The 17,350-nt window shown below is 40.6% G+C and overlaps 1 protein-coding gene across 1 annotated transcript in view; it reads right to left on the bottom strand.

Annotated features, from left to right (window-relative positions):
* The window catches only part of ARHGAP15 (Rho GTPase activating protein 15), a 320,784-nt gene extending 308,482 nt beyond the window's left edge, over nt 1-12,302 (bottom strand). Inside the window, exon 1 of the mRNA XM_053982387.1 lies at nt 12,263-12,302. Coding sequence (XP_053838362.1) covers nt 12,263-12,286 — 24 coding nt within the window. The 5' untranslated portion in view covers nt 12,287-12,302. The remainder of the gene's footprint in view (nt 1-12,262) is intronic.
* Between the last annotated feature and the right edge of the window lie 5,048 nt (nt 12,303-17,350).

The raw sequence follows: 17,350 nt of genomic DNA, 5'->3' as shown, positions 1-17,350 counted from the left end.
GAATTGCTCTTATCCCTACTATTCTTGCATCTCTTGTAGCTGAACTATGGTTCCTGTCTCAGAATGACAGTCTGTAAGTACTGCCCTCCTACAGCACATCATGGACCTAGAATGAGTTTCATACTGAATTTATCAGCATTTTAATCCATTTTATACATTCTGCTTTGTCCAAAAAGTGACCCTATAATGAGTGAACTGATTGGTATTAGCCAAGAACTTTATTTCCTGAGTTTTGCTGCAGTACTGGTAAAGTCAGTATGTAAATTTCCTACAAGGCAGAGAATTAATTCTTCAAGAAACAAGAAGATAGCAGTATTTCCAAATTTTGGCTTGAGCTGTGCCCACATTTCCTGCAGCTACATACAGTAGAAGGCAGAATGTAAATGATAACTGAGCAGCATCTTGTACCAGAGAAACGGTGGCTGCCCCATCCCTGGAAGTGCCCAAGGCCAGGTTGGATGAGGTTGGAGCAACCTGGAGTAGTGGAAGGTGTCCCTGCCCATGGCAGAGGGTTGGAACAAGGTGATCTTTAAAGTCCCTTCCAACATGCATCATTCTAGGTTTCTATGATTAAACAGCGGTAACATGTTCTTTTCTTCAAAAAAGGAAAAAAAAAAAAAAAAAAAGCCTAATTAATAGAACTTCTCAAATTTGTTATTCAGGATTATGACTTTAAAATAATATATTTTTTCAGTATTTCTAAATAAGCTTTTAATTTCTCCCACGTTTCCTCCTTATGACTTGCACCACTGTCAAGTCAGAAGCATAATGAACATGAAAGTTCTCGACCCAGCAAAGTGCAAACACTGCAAAATTGAAGTGCATCTTGTTGCATTGACCAATTTAAGTATTTTGCTCAAGAACACACAGTACTTGAAGAGCATGGATGAAACCTAATGTAACAATATCACAGAAGGATAAAAATCAGCACTAGGTTCACCATCACACCAGACCTGTGAGCCTGCAAAACCACAAAAATGGAAGCAGAAGTTGCAGTTAACAACTGAAAAAAAAAACCAAGAGAATGCCAGACATGGGGTGAGTTGGAGCCTTAACTCCTGATAAGGAGAATGTGTCAGTGTGTCTGTGAAAATGTTTATCACCAAAATCAACACACCTATGTAAATAGTGCTGCTGTTAGGTTTTGCCTTTGGCACTGATATCTCTGCAGAGGCACACAGCTCAGGGCAGCAAGTTCTTAAATACACACAGTGATGGAAATAAAGGTGCACCAATGACAAAAAAAACTACATGTAAAGAGAGAGGATAGCAAATAAATTGCTCCATAGTTTGTTTGGTTTTAATTATTCCTATCTGCACTTTGCTGTGTCTATTTTATTTCAGCCATCCCCACCGTGCTGCTCTCAGAGTTGACACACCACACCCCTGTGCCCAGGGCAGGGACACAGACAGGAAAGGCTGCTGAGGGATACAGTGTCCTGGGCTGGTGCCCAGGAGTGTCCTGAAGCCAGTTCATCTGAGTGCTGGAAAACACAGAAATCCATTGGACTGAAAATACAAAGCAAATATAACCTTCCTATGCCTTTTCATTTGCAAAAAAATATCAGGTACTTAGGAAGCAGGATTAATTTCAACCATCACTCCTACCTTTAATCAAAGCAGGAGATCAGGAATGACACAACATCACCATTGCCTGGATCCTTACCCCACTTTTGTGTGTTTATATCAGATAGAAAATAAACAAGAATTTAGTGCCTGGTTCAGCCTGCTGTAAAATGTTAAATGTCCTAAACTCAGCAGCTCAGTTTCCCTTATTGCCCAAAACTGCAATCTCATCTCTAAGTTGATGCACCCTAAGTCCTACAAAAAGCATCTTCATCAGCATTAATTATCACAGCCTCTTTTATTTTTTACCCTCTTGCAGCCATACTAGAGTTTTGCTGCTGTCTCAGAACAGACAATCACAGAGCAAGGGTCATGGAGGTCCTCTAAAAGCTGGCTTTGTAGTTTCTCTTTTCTAGTCCAGTACTTGTGGACTTTCTGCAAATAAAAGCAGAAATGGCCCACTCCAATTTATATGTACAGTCACCCCTCTCTCTGCTGTGGTCAAAGAGAAGAGCAAATTATCTTTTATGCTTTGTTTGGAGCCATATCTCACTGTCCAGAATTTTTCTGTCACCGTGTGTGGCATAAGCTGCCTGAACCATTATTCACAATTTTTTATGCTCTGAGGTATATCATTCAGTCTCTATGAAGGAAGCACATAAAGGCAAATTTCTCAACGCAGCTTGACCCAAATCATAGAATCAGAGAATAATTGAGGTTGGAAAATACTTCTAACATCATCCGTTGACAGGTCCATCACTAAACCATGTCCTGAAGCATCACATCTCCATGTTTTTGAACGCTTCTGGGCACTGTGATTCCATTTTCCTAGGCAGACTGTTCCAGTGCTTGACCACCCTTTCAGTGAAGGAATTTTCCCTAAAACCCAATATAAACCTCTCCTGACACAACTTGAAGCCATTTCCTCTTGGCCTATCACTTAGCAGACTTTCTAAGTAGTAACTCAATACAAGAGTAAAGCATTAAACAAGGCTTTGGGCTGAAAAACCTGTTATTGGTGAGATTTTAACCTGATCCTTGGTATGATGACAATTTAAACCTCTCTGATTTATTCTCTTATATTAAGAGAGGGCTATATTTTACAACTCTTGGTTAGCAACTACAAAATTCTCACAACAGAAATCTCATGTACCGACCTAATATCCAGTAGGAACAAAACATGTTTTGATATAACATCATTTCTTTCTGGCTTGTGCAATACAGAAAAGGTGGTTCCAGGCAGGTCTTACCAGCCTGATTGTGTTTTTGAGTTCCCAGTGAACCAACTGAGGCTGATGGAATTACAGCTGAGGAATAGCAACATTAAGCACCCCTTAGGAGGAGAGACAAAGCATTCATTGCATTATGGATCAGGCAAGGAAATGCACTTTGTCACAAGAGGGGAGGGCACAGACTTGCCCCATTGTACAGAAGCAATGGTTTTGTTTAATTTTGGGTCTGAAAACATACTTAAAGTTTGGTTTTTTTGATGACTCAGTTCCTAAGAATTAAAGTATTGGAGTGTGGTACTTCATTTCTCATTGCTGAGGGTTTTCCACACATATTAGGGATATGTTATTCTCTACTTACAGCAAGTCACAGACCCACATAAATACAGTCTGCACCCCACAATACCTTACAGACTTGTACAGTGATTTCCTGTCCATTGACAGATGGGCTAAAACTATGAGTGTCTTATTGATGTGAAGATTGACTTTACCCTTCTTCTATTTTTTTCAACAAGTAACAGCACACTACAAAATTTAAAAAAAAATAAAAGGATAAAATATAATAACAAAAGGCTTATATCAAGTCTCACTTTCTAGCAAGTGGCAGCAAAGTATCTTATCTAAATAAATTCAATGGAAATATTATTAATCTTTACAAATTTTTGCTTGATTTTTCTCCAGGACTGGATGGAGTGAAACATGAAGAGAGAAAATTTATGTGCCTCTTCTGGACTGGCAATGGTTATCAATGAGGATTTAAAAGGGGCCTAAAGTCCTCCTTTGTGTTATTCTGGAATTTCTTAGAAGATGATAACCCCATAGTCTGTTCCCTTCTATACAGATACATTCTAACCCTTCTATGCAAGGGTTCTTAAACCCTTAAAAAGAGCAGGACAGATGACAAAGGAAAACAGGGAAAATCTGCTTGGTCTCTATAGGGCAGAGACCTTCTCCCTCTGGAAATGCTGTCCTATCTGGCTGGAAATGTTCTGAGAATTAGAAAGAGAGGAGAATGGGAGAGTTGCAATTCCAAAGTTTTGTGGATACAATGATAAACTCTTCACATCCACATTTTATGACTCCAGATCCAACAACTCTAATCCTGTAATGCTCTCTGCAGGTCTTCCCTGCACAAACAAAACTTGCTTGGAAATGTCACTGGGATATTATTGAAAACAACAAAACCACATTTAATAGGGTAAAAGAAAGTCATCAAGTGACTTCGTATGGTCATGCTTCCTCTTGCATCCCTCAGTTTCCTAATTATGTTACACAGGAAAATCTCAAAAAAAGGTAGCAGTTGTTTCAAAAGTTCTTCTGTCCCAATATATCATATGGGATAGCATAATGGAGTCTATTTTCACCATTCCCATGTCAATTCAATATCTCAGCTTCCAGTGGAACTTGAAGCTAAAAGTATCCTTTGTGTACAGTTTGGCCTGCATATGTTCTGGGAACAGTTGTCCATAGTAGAAATTCAGTTGAATATGTAAAAGAACATGCCTGGGGAAAAAAAAAAAAAAAAGCTACTTCTAGGTCTTCCTGCTGGCAGCACCTTTCATTTCTTTCTGGATTGCTTCTGATCCATGACACCTGCCTCTATTTTCTGAACAGTGCAATCCTTCTGATGGAGAATATTGGTTATAAAGATGCAGTATTAAAAACCAATCTGTGAGTATCATCCCATGCACAGCACTTCTAATGCTTCCTATGGCCCCAAACAGCAGGACTAGAATGGTTTGGACATTAGATCAATGGCATTAAGTAATTTAAAGCAGCATAAAAATTAGTAACAATTCATAATTCATGCATTTAATTGGTTTAACACTAAATATGACCTAATAAGTGCTAGAGGAAAATGCTTGGTTACTCTTGACCTGTTCTACTCATAAGGAGAAAAAAATTTCCTTCTACCTCCTTCCTTTATGCTAAGTTTTATTTACTGCAGTTAATACAGAGCAGAGAGCCATGGCTTTGCAAACAGCTCAAGACTGACCAGTCTAAACTCATTTCACACCTGCACCTGATGCTTGTCTCATGGTAACTTTTTAGTTTAAAGCTGTCTAATTCGGAATTTAAAAGAAAAAAAAAAAATCCAATGTTTTCTCTAGGAAGATCACATAAGAATCACAAATTTTCCCCGGTGCTTGAAAGAAATCTGTTCCTATAGCCTAAATGTTCAGAAAAGTGTTGTTACTTTTAATGTTGCCAGATCTGAAGTGATGAGATACTATGGGAAAGGTTATTCTTGCAGTATTTACAGATACAAGCAGAAGCAGAAGTGACAGAAATTTCAAAGTAAGGCTGCTTGAAATACTTCCAGCTCAATTTTGCAGAACTTCTCCTCACAGAGATTTGGATATTCATCCAAGCTTTCCATGCTTACCTGAACTAGACATGTGGTGATGGTAATTTTGGAACAGCCCAAACTCTCTGGAGAAGTAGAAGAGTTTGTACCACAAGACAAAGTGATGTATTAGAAAAATATTTTTTAAACACCTGAAATCTTGCTGCAAATAGCCAAAGAAACAAACTTCCTGTAAGTTCTAAATTTCAGAGCTTTGCCACCAGAAATTTTGGGCTTAATTTGACAGGGAGAGGACTGTCACAAGGCCTGCTTGGGTAGGGTGTGACAGCCCCTTTGTGCCCTCCCCACAGCTCCACTGGATGATTCACTGGGAGGAAACATTTCACGTTCATCACTGAGTAAAACTACACACGAGTTTTATCTCACTCTAAAGCTGTTGGGCACTACTGAGAAGTTGTAAGTCATGCCTCACTTTGCCCCCCAGTCCTCAGTTCCTGCAGCAGCACCATCCTCTTCACCAGAAAAAATGCCTTCTTGAGTTCTTTGGTGAAGCAGCAACAGCAGTTTTAACCTCTTAGAGTATCTGAGAGCTCCTCAGCTTAGCAGTTTCAATGCACATTTGCTATATCTTTCTCCTTTTTGCAGTTCCATATACCCATCATCCCACAGAAGACATCTGTCAAACTGAGATACTGAGATTATTGAATACCAAGGGCTTTAAATCTTCTCAGACTTTAAAAATAAATTAAAGAATAAAGTGAATTTATGAAAAACTTATTTGTCTTTTTATTTAAAACTTACAATAACACTTTTTTTTTTTCCTTTGCTGACCCTGCCTGCCTCAGTAGTTCTACAGAGAGGAGACTTGTCCTTTACCCGGGCAGAGAGATGCCCTCCCTCCCACTCCCCGGATGATGTTTGACTTCCTGTGCTGTGCACATGAAAGAGTCCCTCCCACCCTCTCCCCATCTCCCATCATCTATATCTGCAGCAGTTTTTGTGCTGTGATCCTGCAGCTGTTCCCTTACTTCTCACTGCTCCCACTTCCCATCTGAGGGAGGAAAAAAATCCTCCAGACACTTTTAATCCGTTCCCACACTCCATCCCCACTTTCCTCTGCAGAGCTCCTGGTGCTGCACTTCCAAGAGACGCTGCTGTGAAATGCAGCAGAGATGGCACCTACAGTTCTGGGAGAAAACTTTTGAGTCGCAGCAGGAAGCAGGAGGGGAAATTCTTTGTGGTTTGCTTTGAGCAAGCCCCTCTTCTGCATTTCATGGGGCGCCCAGTTTGCTTTCTTCTGCAGCAGGAGTGTCTGCCCCACCAGGCTGCTCCCCGGCACCACGTGGCCAAGAGAAGACAAAGGCCCTTGTTCTGTGTGATAACATCTGATATCACATCGTGCAGCTGAGGTGTCTGCACAGGAGAAATACCAAGGGTGCTGTGCTGTCAGAAAAGTTAATTTCATAGACTTGTGTAATGGTTTTGGGCCGCAAAGGACCTTAAAGATCATCTATTTCCATTTCTGCTGACATGATTGCTTTGATGACACAAGTAGTTTGAGTATGGGCTCTGTTAATTATATTAATTTTTTTTTTTGCTGCAAATGAAACTCTTTAGTGAGGGACCAGAAAACTTTATCTCACTAAAGTGGCTCAGGATGAATCCAGGAAATCTTGTACACATTTTCTGCTGGCCAGGAGGCCACAACTACCTGTGTCCCAGCACAGATGTGCTACACACAGCCAAAGTCAATGCCAAGGGCACCAGGAACACAGCAGAGCCACCTGCAAGCACCAACACTCATAGTGAGACAGTCACAGCCATTCATCGGCCCCCAGCACTGTTCAGGGCAAAAATACTTCATGACTATTACATTTTCCACTGGGTTTGTGAGGTAGCATCCTTAAATCCCTTTTTGGATGAAATAGCTGCACTCAGCTCAAACAAACCTCTGCAGTCCTGCGCACCTGAGTTAAAATGTCCTTAAACTGCATCAACTTTGTTCCCTAAACACCTGAATCTTGCTGCAGGGTACAACTCTGATAAGAAATTTCTTGATTTAACTTCTTTCATTCTTTTATTCTATACAATTTTTGCTCCACATCTTAATAGATCCCCTCTTTTCAGCTACCCCCACTCTAAGAAAGGTTTTACAAAAGACCCAAACTTCAGAAGAAAATGAAAGCTAGAAAGGAAGTTTTCCAATTCAAACTCTGTGCAGAATTCAAACTCTGTGCAGCAATTCTGAATGTCTCAGGTGTCTGTGACTGCATCCTACTCAAGCAGGAGCTAGTGCTGGACTGTCCAAAGGAAATTCAAGAATGGGTTGAAGACATCACTTCCTCTAAGTGTCTGCTAAATCTCAGGGCACTCCTTGCCTTTTCCAGGGTTTAGGATTAATGAAGGAGGAGGAACTGACATGCTTTCACTTGGGCTGTTTCTGCTTTCTTTGGCACTCCAAGAGCAGATGGATTAATGGTGGATGGATTAATGCTAAATAGGTTAATTCTAAATCTAAAAATCATCACATACTCGTTACTATACTTTGTTGGGTGTGTTTTTTTTTCCCAATAAATTAACCAAGAATGCAATGTGTTGCTGATAATGGAAACATTAATCTCTCTGGATCAAACCTCAGCACTACTCAGCCCAAAACACAAATGGCAGCATGTGCCAGAACTCTGAGAGATGGAAAGGCTGATGTGATACCCTCCCAGGTTCAAAATATTAATTAATTAATTCATAGCAAAACTATTTGCTAGAAATGCATTTTTGAGAGAGCCCAGGGAGGCTTCTGTTGGTGTTTACTGTGGTTGTCCTGTGATGTGTGACAGACCCACCAGCCATGGAGGTGACAGAACCCCTTCAGAGACAGAACTCCAGAGCTTCAACTGCCACCACAAAATATCTCTGTCATTTCCTTCCTCACCCTGAAAGGAAGAGAATTTGTAACATCCTGAGTAGCAAATAAACACGTTCAGGTGCCATGGGCTGTGTCCTGCCCAAGAGCACTTTCAGTAACTGGTATCTGATTCAGCACCAAGTACAGCAGAGGTTTTGCTCAGGGTGTGGCAGAAAAAGAAATCCAAAACAAAGAACAAGCACACATTTGACACACATCTCTTCAGCTCTAAGCCACGTTCACTTCTGTTTCCCTTTCCTCCTCATCTCAGGTTGCAGGTGTACTGAAAACTGATGGATGTTTTGCAGAAGGAATCATAAGTCCCTTTAACTTCATCTCTTCAAGGACTGTGCCTGCTTAGTGTATCAGGCACAAGGTTTGGAAGAAATATTCATGAAAACCACAGTAGAAACCCACACTACCCAGCTTAACTGCAAGTGAATGGTTTCATATCTGTCAATCTCCAATGGCAGGAAGAGTTATATGGATCTTAAACAACCTACCACCAACCATAGCACCATCAAACTCAGTTAATTTATTGAAGAAATGCTCCAGTAAATAACTGAGCACTCCCTGAGTTAATGCAACACACACAGTAGCTTAGCAGATAATTTGGAGAATATAAATATCTATTTAAACCTCTGTTACCTTTCTTACTTAATTCTGAAAACATTTCTTTCTCATAAATAAGCTGAGTGAAAATATAGAAAAATTAAGATAAAAAAGTCAAAATTTTTAAGCATATATGAATTTTTGTTCCTAGTTTCTGCAAAGAGGAATTATTTTACATGTGCCAGATGTCAACATTTCCAGATTACTTAAATAAGAACCAATAATGCTCTGAAAGACTTCTCCAGCATGGCCTGGCTGCTTCCACTGACAGCTCTTGCATGGGCTATATTTGCCCCTTTGTCAGTTTGCAACATCTAAACATCTGTGCCCAGAAAATTATTTCCTAACTTTCTTAATGAAAATCCAAGTCCTTTCCTTTTGCTCCTGTCTCGGCCAGCCTGGAAGTTTGCAACCCAGGGAGCTTCAAGTTGTGACAAAGATGATGCAAGACTCTGTGACACTCACTCCTTAAATAAAAAATAGCTCTGCATTGAGGAAGTCCCAGCGTAAATGGGGAGCTAGCAGTGCTTGTTTTGTAGTGAGTCTCCAAAACAACCTTTTTATAGTAATTCTCAAAGCAGGGAGGACGGACAGAGGCATGCTGAGTGCATGAAAGCACGATCCTAACACCCAGCACAGCAAGGAAACAACCATCTCTGTCCTTCGGGGCTGGTGAGGGTGGAATTCAGGTTCACTGGTTGAAGCAGACCCACCTTAAGAGAAGGTTTCAGAGCAGGTAACACCAACATCTCCTCACCTAGCCCAGGTCTCCAAATGCTGAAGGCAGCAAGGCATTCAGCCTACCCTGACCCTCAGAGGTCATGACACCAGTTTGATGGTGACAAAAGCTGTTGGAAGCCACCACAGAATGGAAAAAAGGACAGTTTTGTGCAGGTTGTGTAACCAGGTGGGGAAATCTGCATTCAGAGCTGCAGTGCTCTGAATGGCACTTGAATTATTATGGAAAATCTGTGCCAAAATTGTATCCAATCTGCTTTCTTCAAAATTTATACTACCAAAAAATGAAATCAGGAAAACCATCTGCATATATCAGTATCCATCAGCACCAATTTCTGCCTTTGTAGCACTGAGAAACAGGTTTCATGCATTCATATGGAGCTCCTAGGAGCTAAATGGAATGTAGAGACTTTGGCTGGAGCTCAGGTGATGCTTTATTTTGTTTTTAAAAGAGATCAGCCCAAACAGCACCAATAGAGGATTAGGAGTTCTGTACAACTGCTGGTTAAAAGTTTCAGGTTAAAAGTTAGGAACACACTTAAGTACTGACAGACTTCTTCAACAACAAGAGATGGTTTTTAGTCCCACACAGGCTTTAACAGCTCATTAAATGGTTAACAACTCACATCTGATACAGCACAGAGGTATCTAACAAAAAAAAAAAAAAATCAAGAAAAATAAGCAAGTATCAGAATTACACATAGTGAGCACCAAAAATCCATAAGACTCTGCCTATAGCCCACTCTCCTGGATGTGAATCAGTAAAGCACACCCCAGTACAGCAGTTAGCATGGCTCAAAGCCTAGCAGCAGAGACCCAGCTGAAATCTTTGGGCAGCACAGCCAAAGCCATTCTCACTGCAGCACTGGAGGCAACAAAGGGAAATCCATCCCACTGCATGGGATGCTGCTTCCTAAGCCCTGCCCTGAAGCTCATTGCTGCAAAGAAGTAATAATTTATGGGACCAGAAACAGACAGAGAAATCCAAACCAGAGCTGTTGGAATTCTCCAGCATCACATTGGAGGTTGTGGAGTTTTGCTACCCAAACGCTAGGAGGAAAATTCAAACATGCCTCTGTCACCACTTTATTTTCTGTTTCCTGTTTCACTCCAGGTAGGGAGGAAAATACCCAAGGCCAGGATACAGCCCCCTGGGACTACCAAGAGTGTCATGCACTCAAGCTTGGTTGGAAGAAGATGGAGAGCCTCTTCCAAACCAGGATATCTTTGTGTCAAAGCAAAAAGAAGTTTCTACAACAAATGCTGTCAAAAAAAGCAATATTTTTTGGTTTGTTTTTTTTTTTTTTTTTGCAATTCAATAATAGTGTTCAGCAGGAGCTTTAAAATACAGAGTGCTTTTGCTGTTCACTCTGTTTGGAAAAGAAAATGAACAAATGTACCTCACAGATGTAATTGGATGGAGAGGTAAACTGAACAAGACATGCTGCTTTAAAATGAATTTGCTTTGACACAAAGAGGTAAGTTGTAGAGAAAGGGAGAAAATAAAGACATAAAACTCTGAGAATTCAAACTACTTCACCAAATCTCACAGCTCTTTGGAAAATGCATTTTAAATTACTCTAAGACTCTGCAGCAGAAACATAAAAATCACGACAAACACAGTCCAGGAAGAGAACATATTCTTTTTATACAATTTCCCTGTCTGTGCTGATTTGTGTATGCAGGCAGGACAGCTTTTTTTTTCTCCAAAAAGTACAGAAAATATGAAATGTGATCTTACAACATTACACTAAAATCTGTCTCCAATTAGTATGCACGATTCCAAAATGAGCTCCGAGCCACGTGTGATATCTTTCAACTCTGACCCATATTTCCAAAAGAAACCCAAGTTGCCTGTTTGGAGAAGGCAATCAGTTGCAAACAGGAGCACAAGTCACAAAGTTTGTAACAAGCTACATGTTACTGGGATAAAAAACCTTCAGCATAAAACAAGCCTTGCTAATTCTGGCTCTCCTTTGTGTGGCCCATGATCAAAGTGCTTTATTGTGTTATTTGAGCATCTCCCTGAATTACTATTTCTTTGCAAAGCTGTGCAGGCCAAAAAGTTGTTTGCCTACCAACAGCAATGCAAAAGTGTCTTTGCTGAGGGAAAACTTTGAGGTGGGGGCTCAGGACATACAACCCTTTTCTGGCCAGCTCTGAAGGATGAATTAGTTGGGGTTTAAACAGCCCACACAGGAAACACACAGCCATGACATCTCCACTGAACAGCTCCAGCACTGACTGCCCAAAGAGAAACCCAGGATATTTTATGTAAAATGTCCTTTATGCCGCATGTTCTTTTCTTACCTGACAAATAATAGAGTGGTATCAAACTTCTTGCTATTGAGTAGGGCAAGAAGTCCCTCTATCAACATCTTCAGACTCTAGAAATACCAAAACAACTTGATACCTACCTTAGCACTGACTTTTACAGTATCCATGGCTACTAATCACATCCCTCATGGTCACCAGCACAGGAGCCAGTTAATCAACCAGTGCTAAACTGCACTCAGGGAGGGCAAATACTGGGAAAAGTGATCTAATCTCATTTCCCAGCCAGTGCCACAAACTTTCCTGCATTTTTGGGCAGTTAGTTCCAACTGGGATATGAGAAGGGATTAGTGGTTTGGGGTACTAGACAAGGTCAGGTGAAGTTGCCACTTGCACAGAATGCAACAGATTTGCTAAACTCTGAACTGATTTAAAACCTCATTTCACATCTGTATCCTCTACACTTTTCTCATTGCTTCCAAATTCACAAAGGCATACAGAAATAAAGTAATTGTGCAACTAAACCAACCTGATTTGAATGCCTACAAAATGCTTGTAGCCATGATTATTTAAAAAATCCTCAGCAACAGGTTATCCAAACTGCATCGAGATGGATCAGAGGAGGCTCCTTACCTGCAGTCTCAGGGACGTTGTCATCTCATCTCAAGCCGCCATCAACGAGCAACAGCTTTAACTATTTCAAAAGAACGGAAAAGATCAAGGTCACGTGTCTAGAGACAGCACTTGAGTTAGTCCCACAGCTCATACAGAGAGAAAAAAAGCAGGGAAAAAGTAAAATGAAACCACTTCCTGCAAGAGCAGAAGTGAACCATCTCACCAATGAGCGACTTACATCTAGAGGTTAGTGCAAAATTCTTCTGGATTAGAGAAAAAAAAGCAGCTTCTTTGTGAAAATCGCAGCAAACAGGGAAGGTTGGCTTTTGCAAAAGGTAAAAATGAGGTTTAAAAGGAAATGCTGAAAGGAATTATGATTCTAAGCCTTAAGACAACTTCCCTTTTCTTACCTTCAATGAAACCCTTTGAGTACTGAAATAAATAGCTTGCAACAAATCTGCTTTGCTATTTTGAAATATAACTTTATTTAGCAGGACACTTACTGTACTGTTATTTAGATTAAAAAAGTAGCAAGTCCTGGACAATCAGAGAGTTTGCTACTAAAGAAAAAAAGCCCTTAGTGACTTGTACTATTGCCTGGTAGAGGTCAGACTGGTAGAGGTCAGAGGCAAACACTTCTCTTTCTTTGATTTTCTACTTTAAGACTTCTCCATGAAGCAGCCCTTGGAGAAGCAGGGGCACACACAGCTGCTGCCCTGCGTCACTTCCCGCAGCATCCCACACCCCTTGGTCCCTCCCAGGCAGGGGGAACCCAGAGAAACACCACATTCAGGCACAGCTCTGGGCCTGTGTGGCTCTGGAAACGCCCCTTCCTTGTAAATGCCTTCATCAGTGTCTGCCACGTGGCTTTTTTTTTTTTCTTCTTTCAGCAAGGAACAATACTATTTTCCTGGTATTTCTAGGTCAACTTGCAAACTGGAGCAGCGGGGATTCCCGTGCAGGGCAGGGCTGTGGTGCTGTGGTGAGCACAATCACGATGCTGCTCAGGCTGAACAGCTCTCTGGTAATGGGTAATGCTTTGGCAGAAAAAGGGGTCCCTTTTTGGTTGTCTCCCACAAAAAAAAAAAAAAAAAAACACCAAACACCTGCCAAATGACCTGAGGAAATCATGGCTGTCCTGATGTTTAGGGTTTTGTCCCAACAGTGAGGTAAAATGAGCTCTGTTGACAGATGGAGCTCCTCAAGAAGCTCTGTCCCATCTGTACAGAGGTCCAGCAACAAAGTCCATCTAAAGGAGGATCCCACAGAACAACCCATGGCTGTAATAGAGGGAAATCGAGATAATGGGGAGAACAAAGCCATCCTAATGGAGATAGGAAACGAGGGGTGGGGTCTGTGCCTGCACTGGAGCTTGAGCAGGCCTACAAAGGGATTGTGACATATTATAAAAGGCTGCAAAGAAAAGAGTGATTTGCAGGCAGATCATTTCCTATTGAGCAAGAAAAAAGATGCAAGAAAGTTCCTGTAGAGAGGAGCTTTAGTCCATCATGCACTTACTAAAGCAGTGGGGAAGCAAGACCTTCAGGGACTCAAGATAAGTCCAGTAATAAAACAGGGGGACAGCCCTGCTGAAGGGATGGCAGAGCTCTTAGGCTACACAGTGACCCTTTTATTATTATTATTCATTTTTAGTAACTTCTACAAGACCCATTTCATGGCCAAAGATCCAGTTTTGCCAAAGGCCACAGAAAGCCAGCACCAAGACTCTGCTTGTTTCCAAATGCTGCCAATGTGTGCCAAGAGGCAGCACACAGGGACAAGCAGGAGAGGGAGCTGAACAGCACGACAGCTGCTCTTCACTGTTCTAAACTAGCATTTCTTTGTGGGCCCTGCATTTCAGGGATGTATCTTAAAGTTAGACTTTTGAAATTAAAAAGGGAATGATGTCTATGAATAGTGACGAGGGGTTTCTCCCAGGTTTGAGGAGGGGAGAGAGCAATATAGCATTTTTCTGTAAACTAACAATTTCTAGTAATCATTTCAGCAGCAGTAATTAACAGCTAACTCTTTTAAAAGCAGTGTGTATACCAACTGATTTTGTCATATGAAATAAATTTTAACTGAAAAATCTATTGTAGCTGTGTGGATCTCAAGATTTTCCTCAAATAAAATCACTGGAAGCATTTTTAAAGTCACAAAATATTTGTGAGTGGTGTGGACAACAGAACTTAACCACTAAAATGTGAAAAGCCACTATCAAACCTGTAAAATGCTGCAGCAGAAGTTGCCTATGTTACCTGGTGCAAACCCTATATGACTGGGGACATGACATTTTTCATGAAAACATCTTTCACCGCACACCTAACATTTCACTCGAGTTGCAGACTGCGTCTGAGCTCCTTCACATCCATTTGACAGTATGTCAGCAGTGACAAAATTCTATAAAAGGATGGCAGCTTTGCATACAGCTCAAACTTATGCAGCACAGGCTTCCTGTGTGATCTCTGAAAGGCTGAAAATACTTTAGATGTGCAAAAAAAAAAAAAAAAAAAAAAAAAAGAGCCGGTTTAACAAAATCTAAGCGCTCATTTAATCTAAGTAAAACTAAGCAGGAAAGAGAAGCTGCATAGGCACTACCTGGAGCAGATTGCTGTGCAATAGGTTGGCCCTTGTGTTTGCTGTGCAAGTTAAAGATGGAGCATCATTTCTGAGGCGCTGATTTCTTGTCCCTGTTTTAGTGGCTGATGGCGTCATTGCCTATGAGATGTGTCACCACGCTGGTGAGCATCCAGATTGCCTCATCTCATACCTCAGAGAATGAAAGCTAAAAAAGCTGTTTAAAAAAAAAAATCACTGTTGAATGAAGGTGCTGAATCCCCAGCAAATGTTGTCAACTCTGTTATGATAAATTCAAGAGGTATCATGAGCTTCCTCAGGTGCATAAACAGCTATTCCGACATTTATTCTGGACCAGCAGTCTCCTAAGGGGGAAAGAAAACGACTTTTTCTGTTGTTTTTGCCTAGTTCAGCCTTTACTCCCTGTTGTGATGACTGGCAGGCAGCCTGGTGTCTGGCTTGTACAGCAGATACCCAGTAGCAAAACTAATTCAGTGCTTAAATCAAGCCGTAACAGACAATACAAACCTGACAGCACACAGGCACAGGCCTGGAAGGACAATTGTGCATCATTTGCCTCGTTGCAGAAGAAAATAATTTTTTTATTAATAAAAGTGGCTAAAGCGCCAAAACTTTTCAATTCACTGGGAAAAACCCTAGGAAACTAGAAGAGTCAGTGATGATCATGGAATCATGGAATGGTTTGGTTTGGAAAGGCCCTTACAGATCATCCAGTTCCAACCTCTTGCCATAGGCAGGGGCACCTTCCACTAAACCAGATTGCTCCAAACCTCATTCAACCTGGCCTTGGACAGTTAAAAAATAATGATTTTTTCCACACATCTTTCACCAGAGAAATGTAATTTTTCATAATTTTAGAACATTTCAAAAGGAGAAAAAATGATCTTGCGTTAAATCACTTAATAGCTGAGGCACTGAAGTTTTGACAACAGATAAACTGCAGAGCGCAGCAGAGAAGTTTAGGATAGAACTCTCTGAACATTTACTCCTAATAAACTTCATTTTGCCTTAAAGTGAGGTTTGGATTTAGGAATATTCATAACTGAGAAAATAACATTTATTTTTTGTTTAACCTCATTATTTTTCAAGCTTAGTTACTGCTATATTTCACTGTTAAAGAAAAAAAAATAAGACACTAAAGTTAACGAAAACAACTAAGAAAGTAAGAAAGTTCTATAAAAATCCAAACTAGTCTTTTTCTCTCTCTTTCCCAGGTGTTTTTACAGACCTTGCCATTTATTTTAAAAGCCAGCCTTGCCTAGGGCTATATTTAATAACTTAGAAAAGCCACTCCAATCCATTGTATAGCCATACTGTACTAAAAAAAGAGACAAAACCCCAGCATATGTTGATGCATTATGTAAAGACTTTCCTTGACAGGATTTAGTTACATGCAAGCTTGAAATGCAGTGTAAATGTATTTTCTGGAGTGCTAAAAGTACTACAATACCAAACTGCCAAAAAAGGTGGTTTTACACACTTTATCACACAATAAGGAACCTTGAAAGAAAAGAGCTGTGCTCTCTGGGAGATATTATCTTGATCTATGAGCCTGTGATCAAGTCAGAGCTACAAAAACAGTCATTGTTTTCATGGTGAAGGAAGATTCTGGAAGGAGTATGTCAGTCCTTAGCACAAAAACGATGCTCAGACAGTGTTGCTTCTACCTCTGTTAAAAGAGTTTCAGCTACTTGGTGAATACTTTCCAGTGGAGAAAGTCCCAAATCCTGTAAAATCCCATGCTGAGGATGAACAGAGAAGAAAGATAAGATGTTCTGAGATATTTTCTCCTTCTGCTTCAGACTTTGAGGAAAATAATTTTTTCAAAAGTCTAATTTCTACCGTACCAAAGTCCCAATTCACAATAAGTAAATAAATAACTAACCAAACATAAGCAAGCAGCCAAACAAGCTATTCACACAAACAATGTGTCCCCATCAAATCCTGTGGAAATAAGAATTGCTGAGGTCTTTTCTTGTCTCTTGCTAACAGAGGCTTTATCCGAGTGGCAGCTCTGCTCTCACCCTGCTCCCTCCCATGCTGCCATCCCAGAGTTCATCAGAACTGTCCAGGCACTGGTGCCAGAAAAAAAAAAAAAAAAAAAAAAAAAAAAAGCAACAAATGCAAGGGAGAGTCAGTTGCAGGATGTCAAACTCCTCTGCAGACAGATGAATGTCTTCTCTTGTGTCCAGAAGCTTTCAGGGGAGACTGTGCTGCTTGGAATGGACTGGGAAACGTCAAATAATTCAGTTTATCAAAGACTTGAAGCAGTTAGTTGAATTAATTAATTCTGTATGTCAGTTCCAATCCCTTCCTGTGATTTTATTTGCTCATGTAATACACAGATACTTCTATTTTGTGTGCTTGGTTCTTTTTTTTGCCTTTGCCCTTTTCCTCAGCTCCCTCCTGGCAGGCAATTGCTGTATTCTCACAAGATCTGGGAGATGTCAGGAAATCAGGTTATTGGTGAATGGGGGTATCCAGATCTGAGGAAGGAAAAAAGAAAAA

This window comes from Vidua macroura, chromosome 7, assembly GCF_024509145.1.
Source record: "Vidua macroura isolate BioBank_ID:100142 chromosome 7, ASM2450914v1, whole genome shotgun sequence".
In the NCBI taxonomy this organism is placed as follows: Eukaryota; Metazoa; Chordata; class Aves; order Passeriformes; family Viduidae; genus Vidua; species Vidua macroura.
This window is presented reverse-complemented; position numbering and strand designations above follow the sequence as displayed.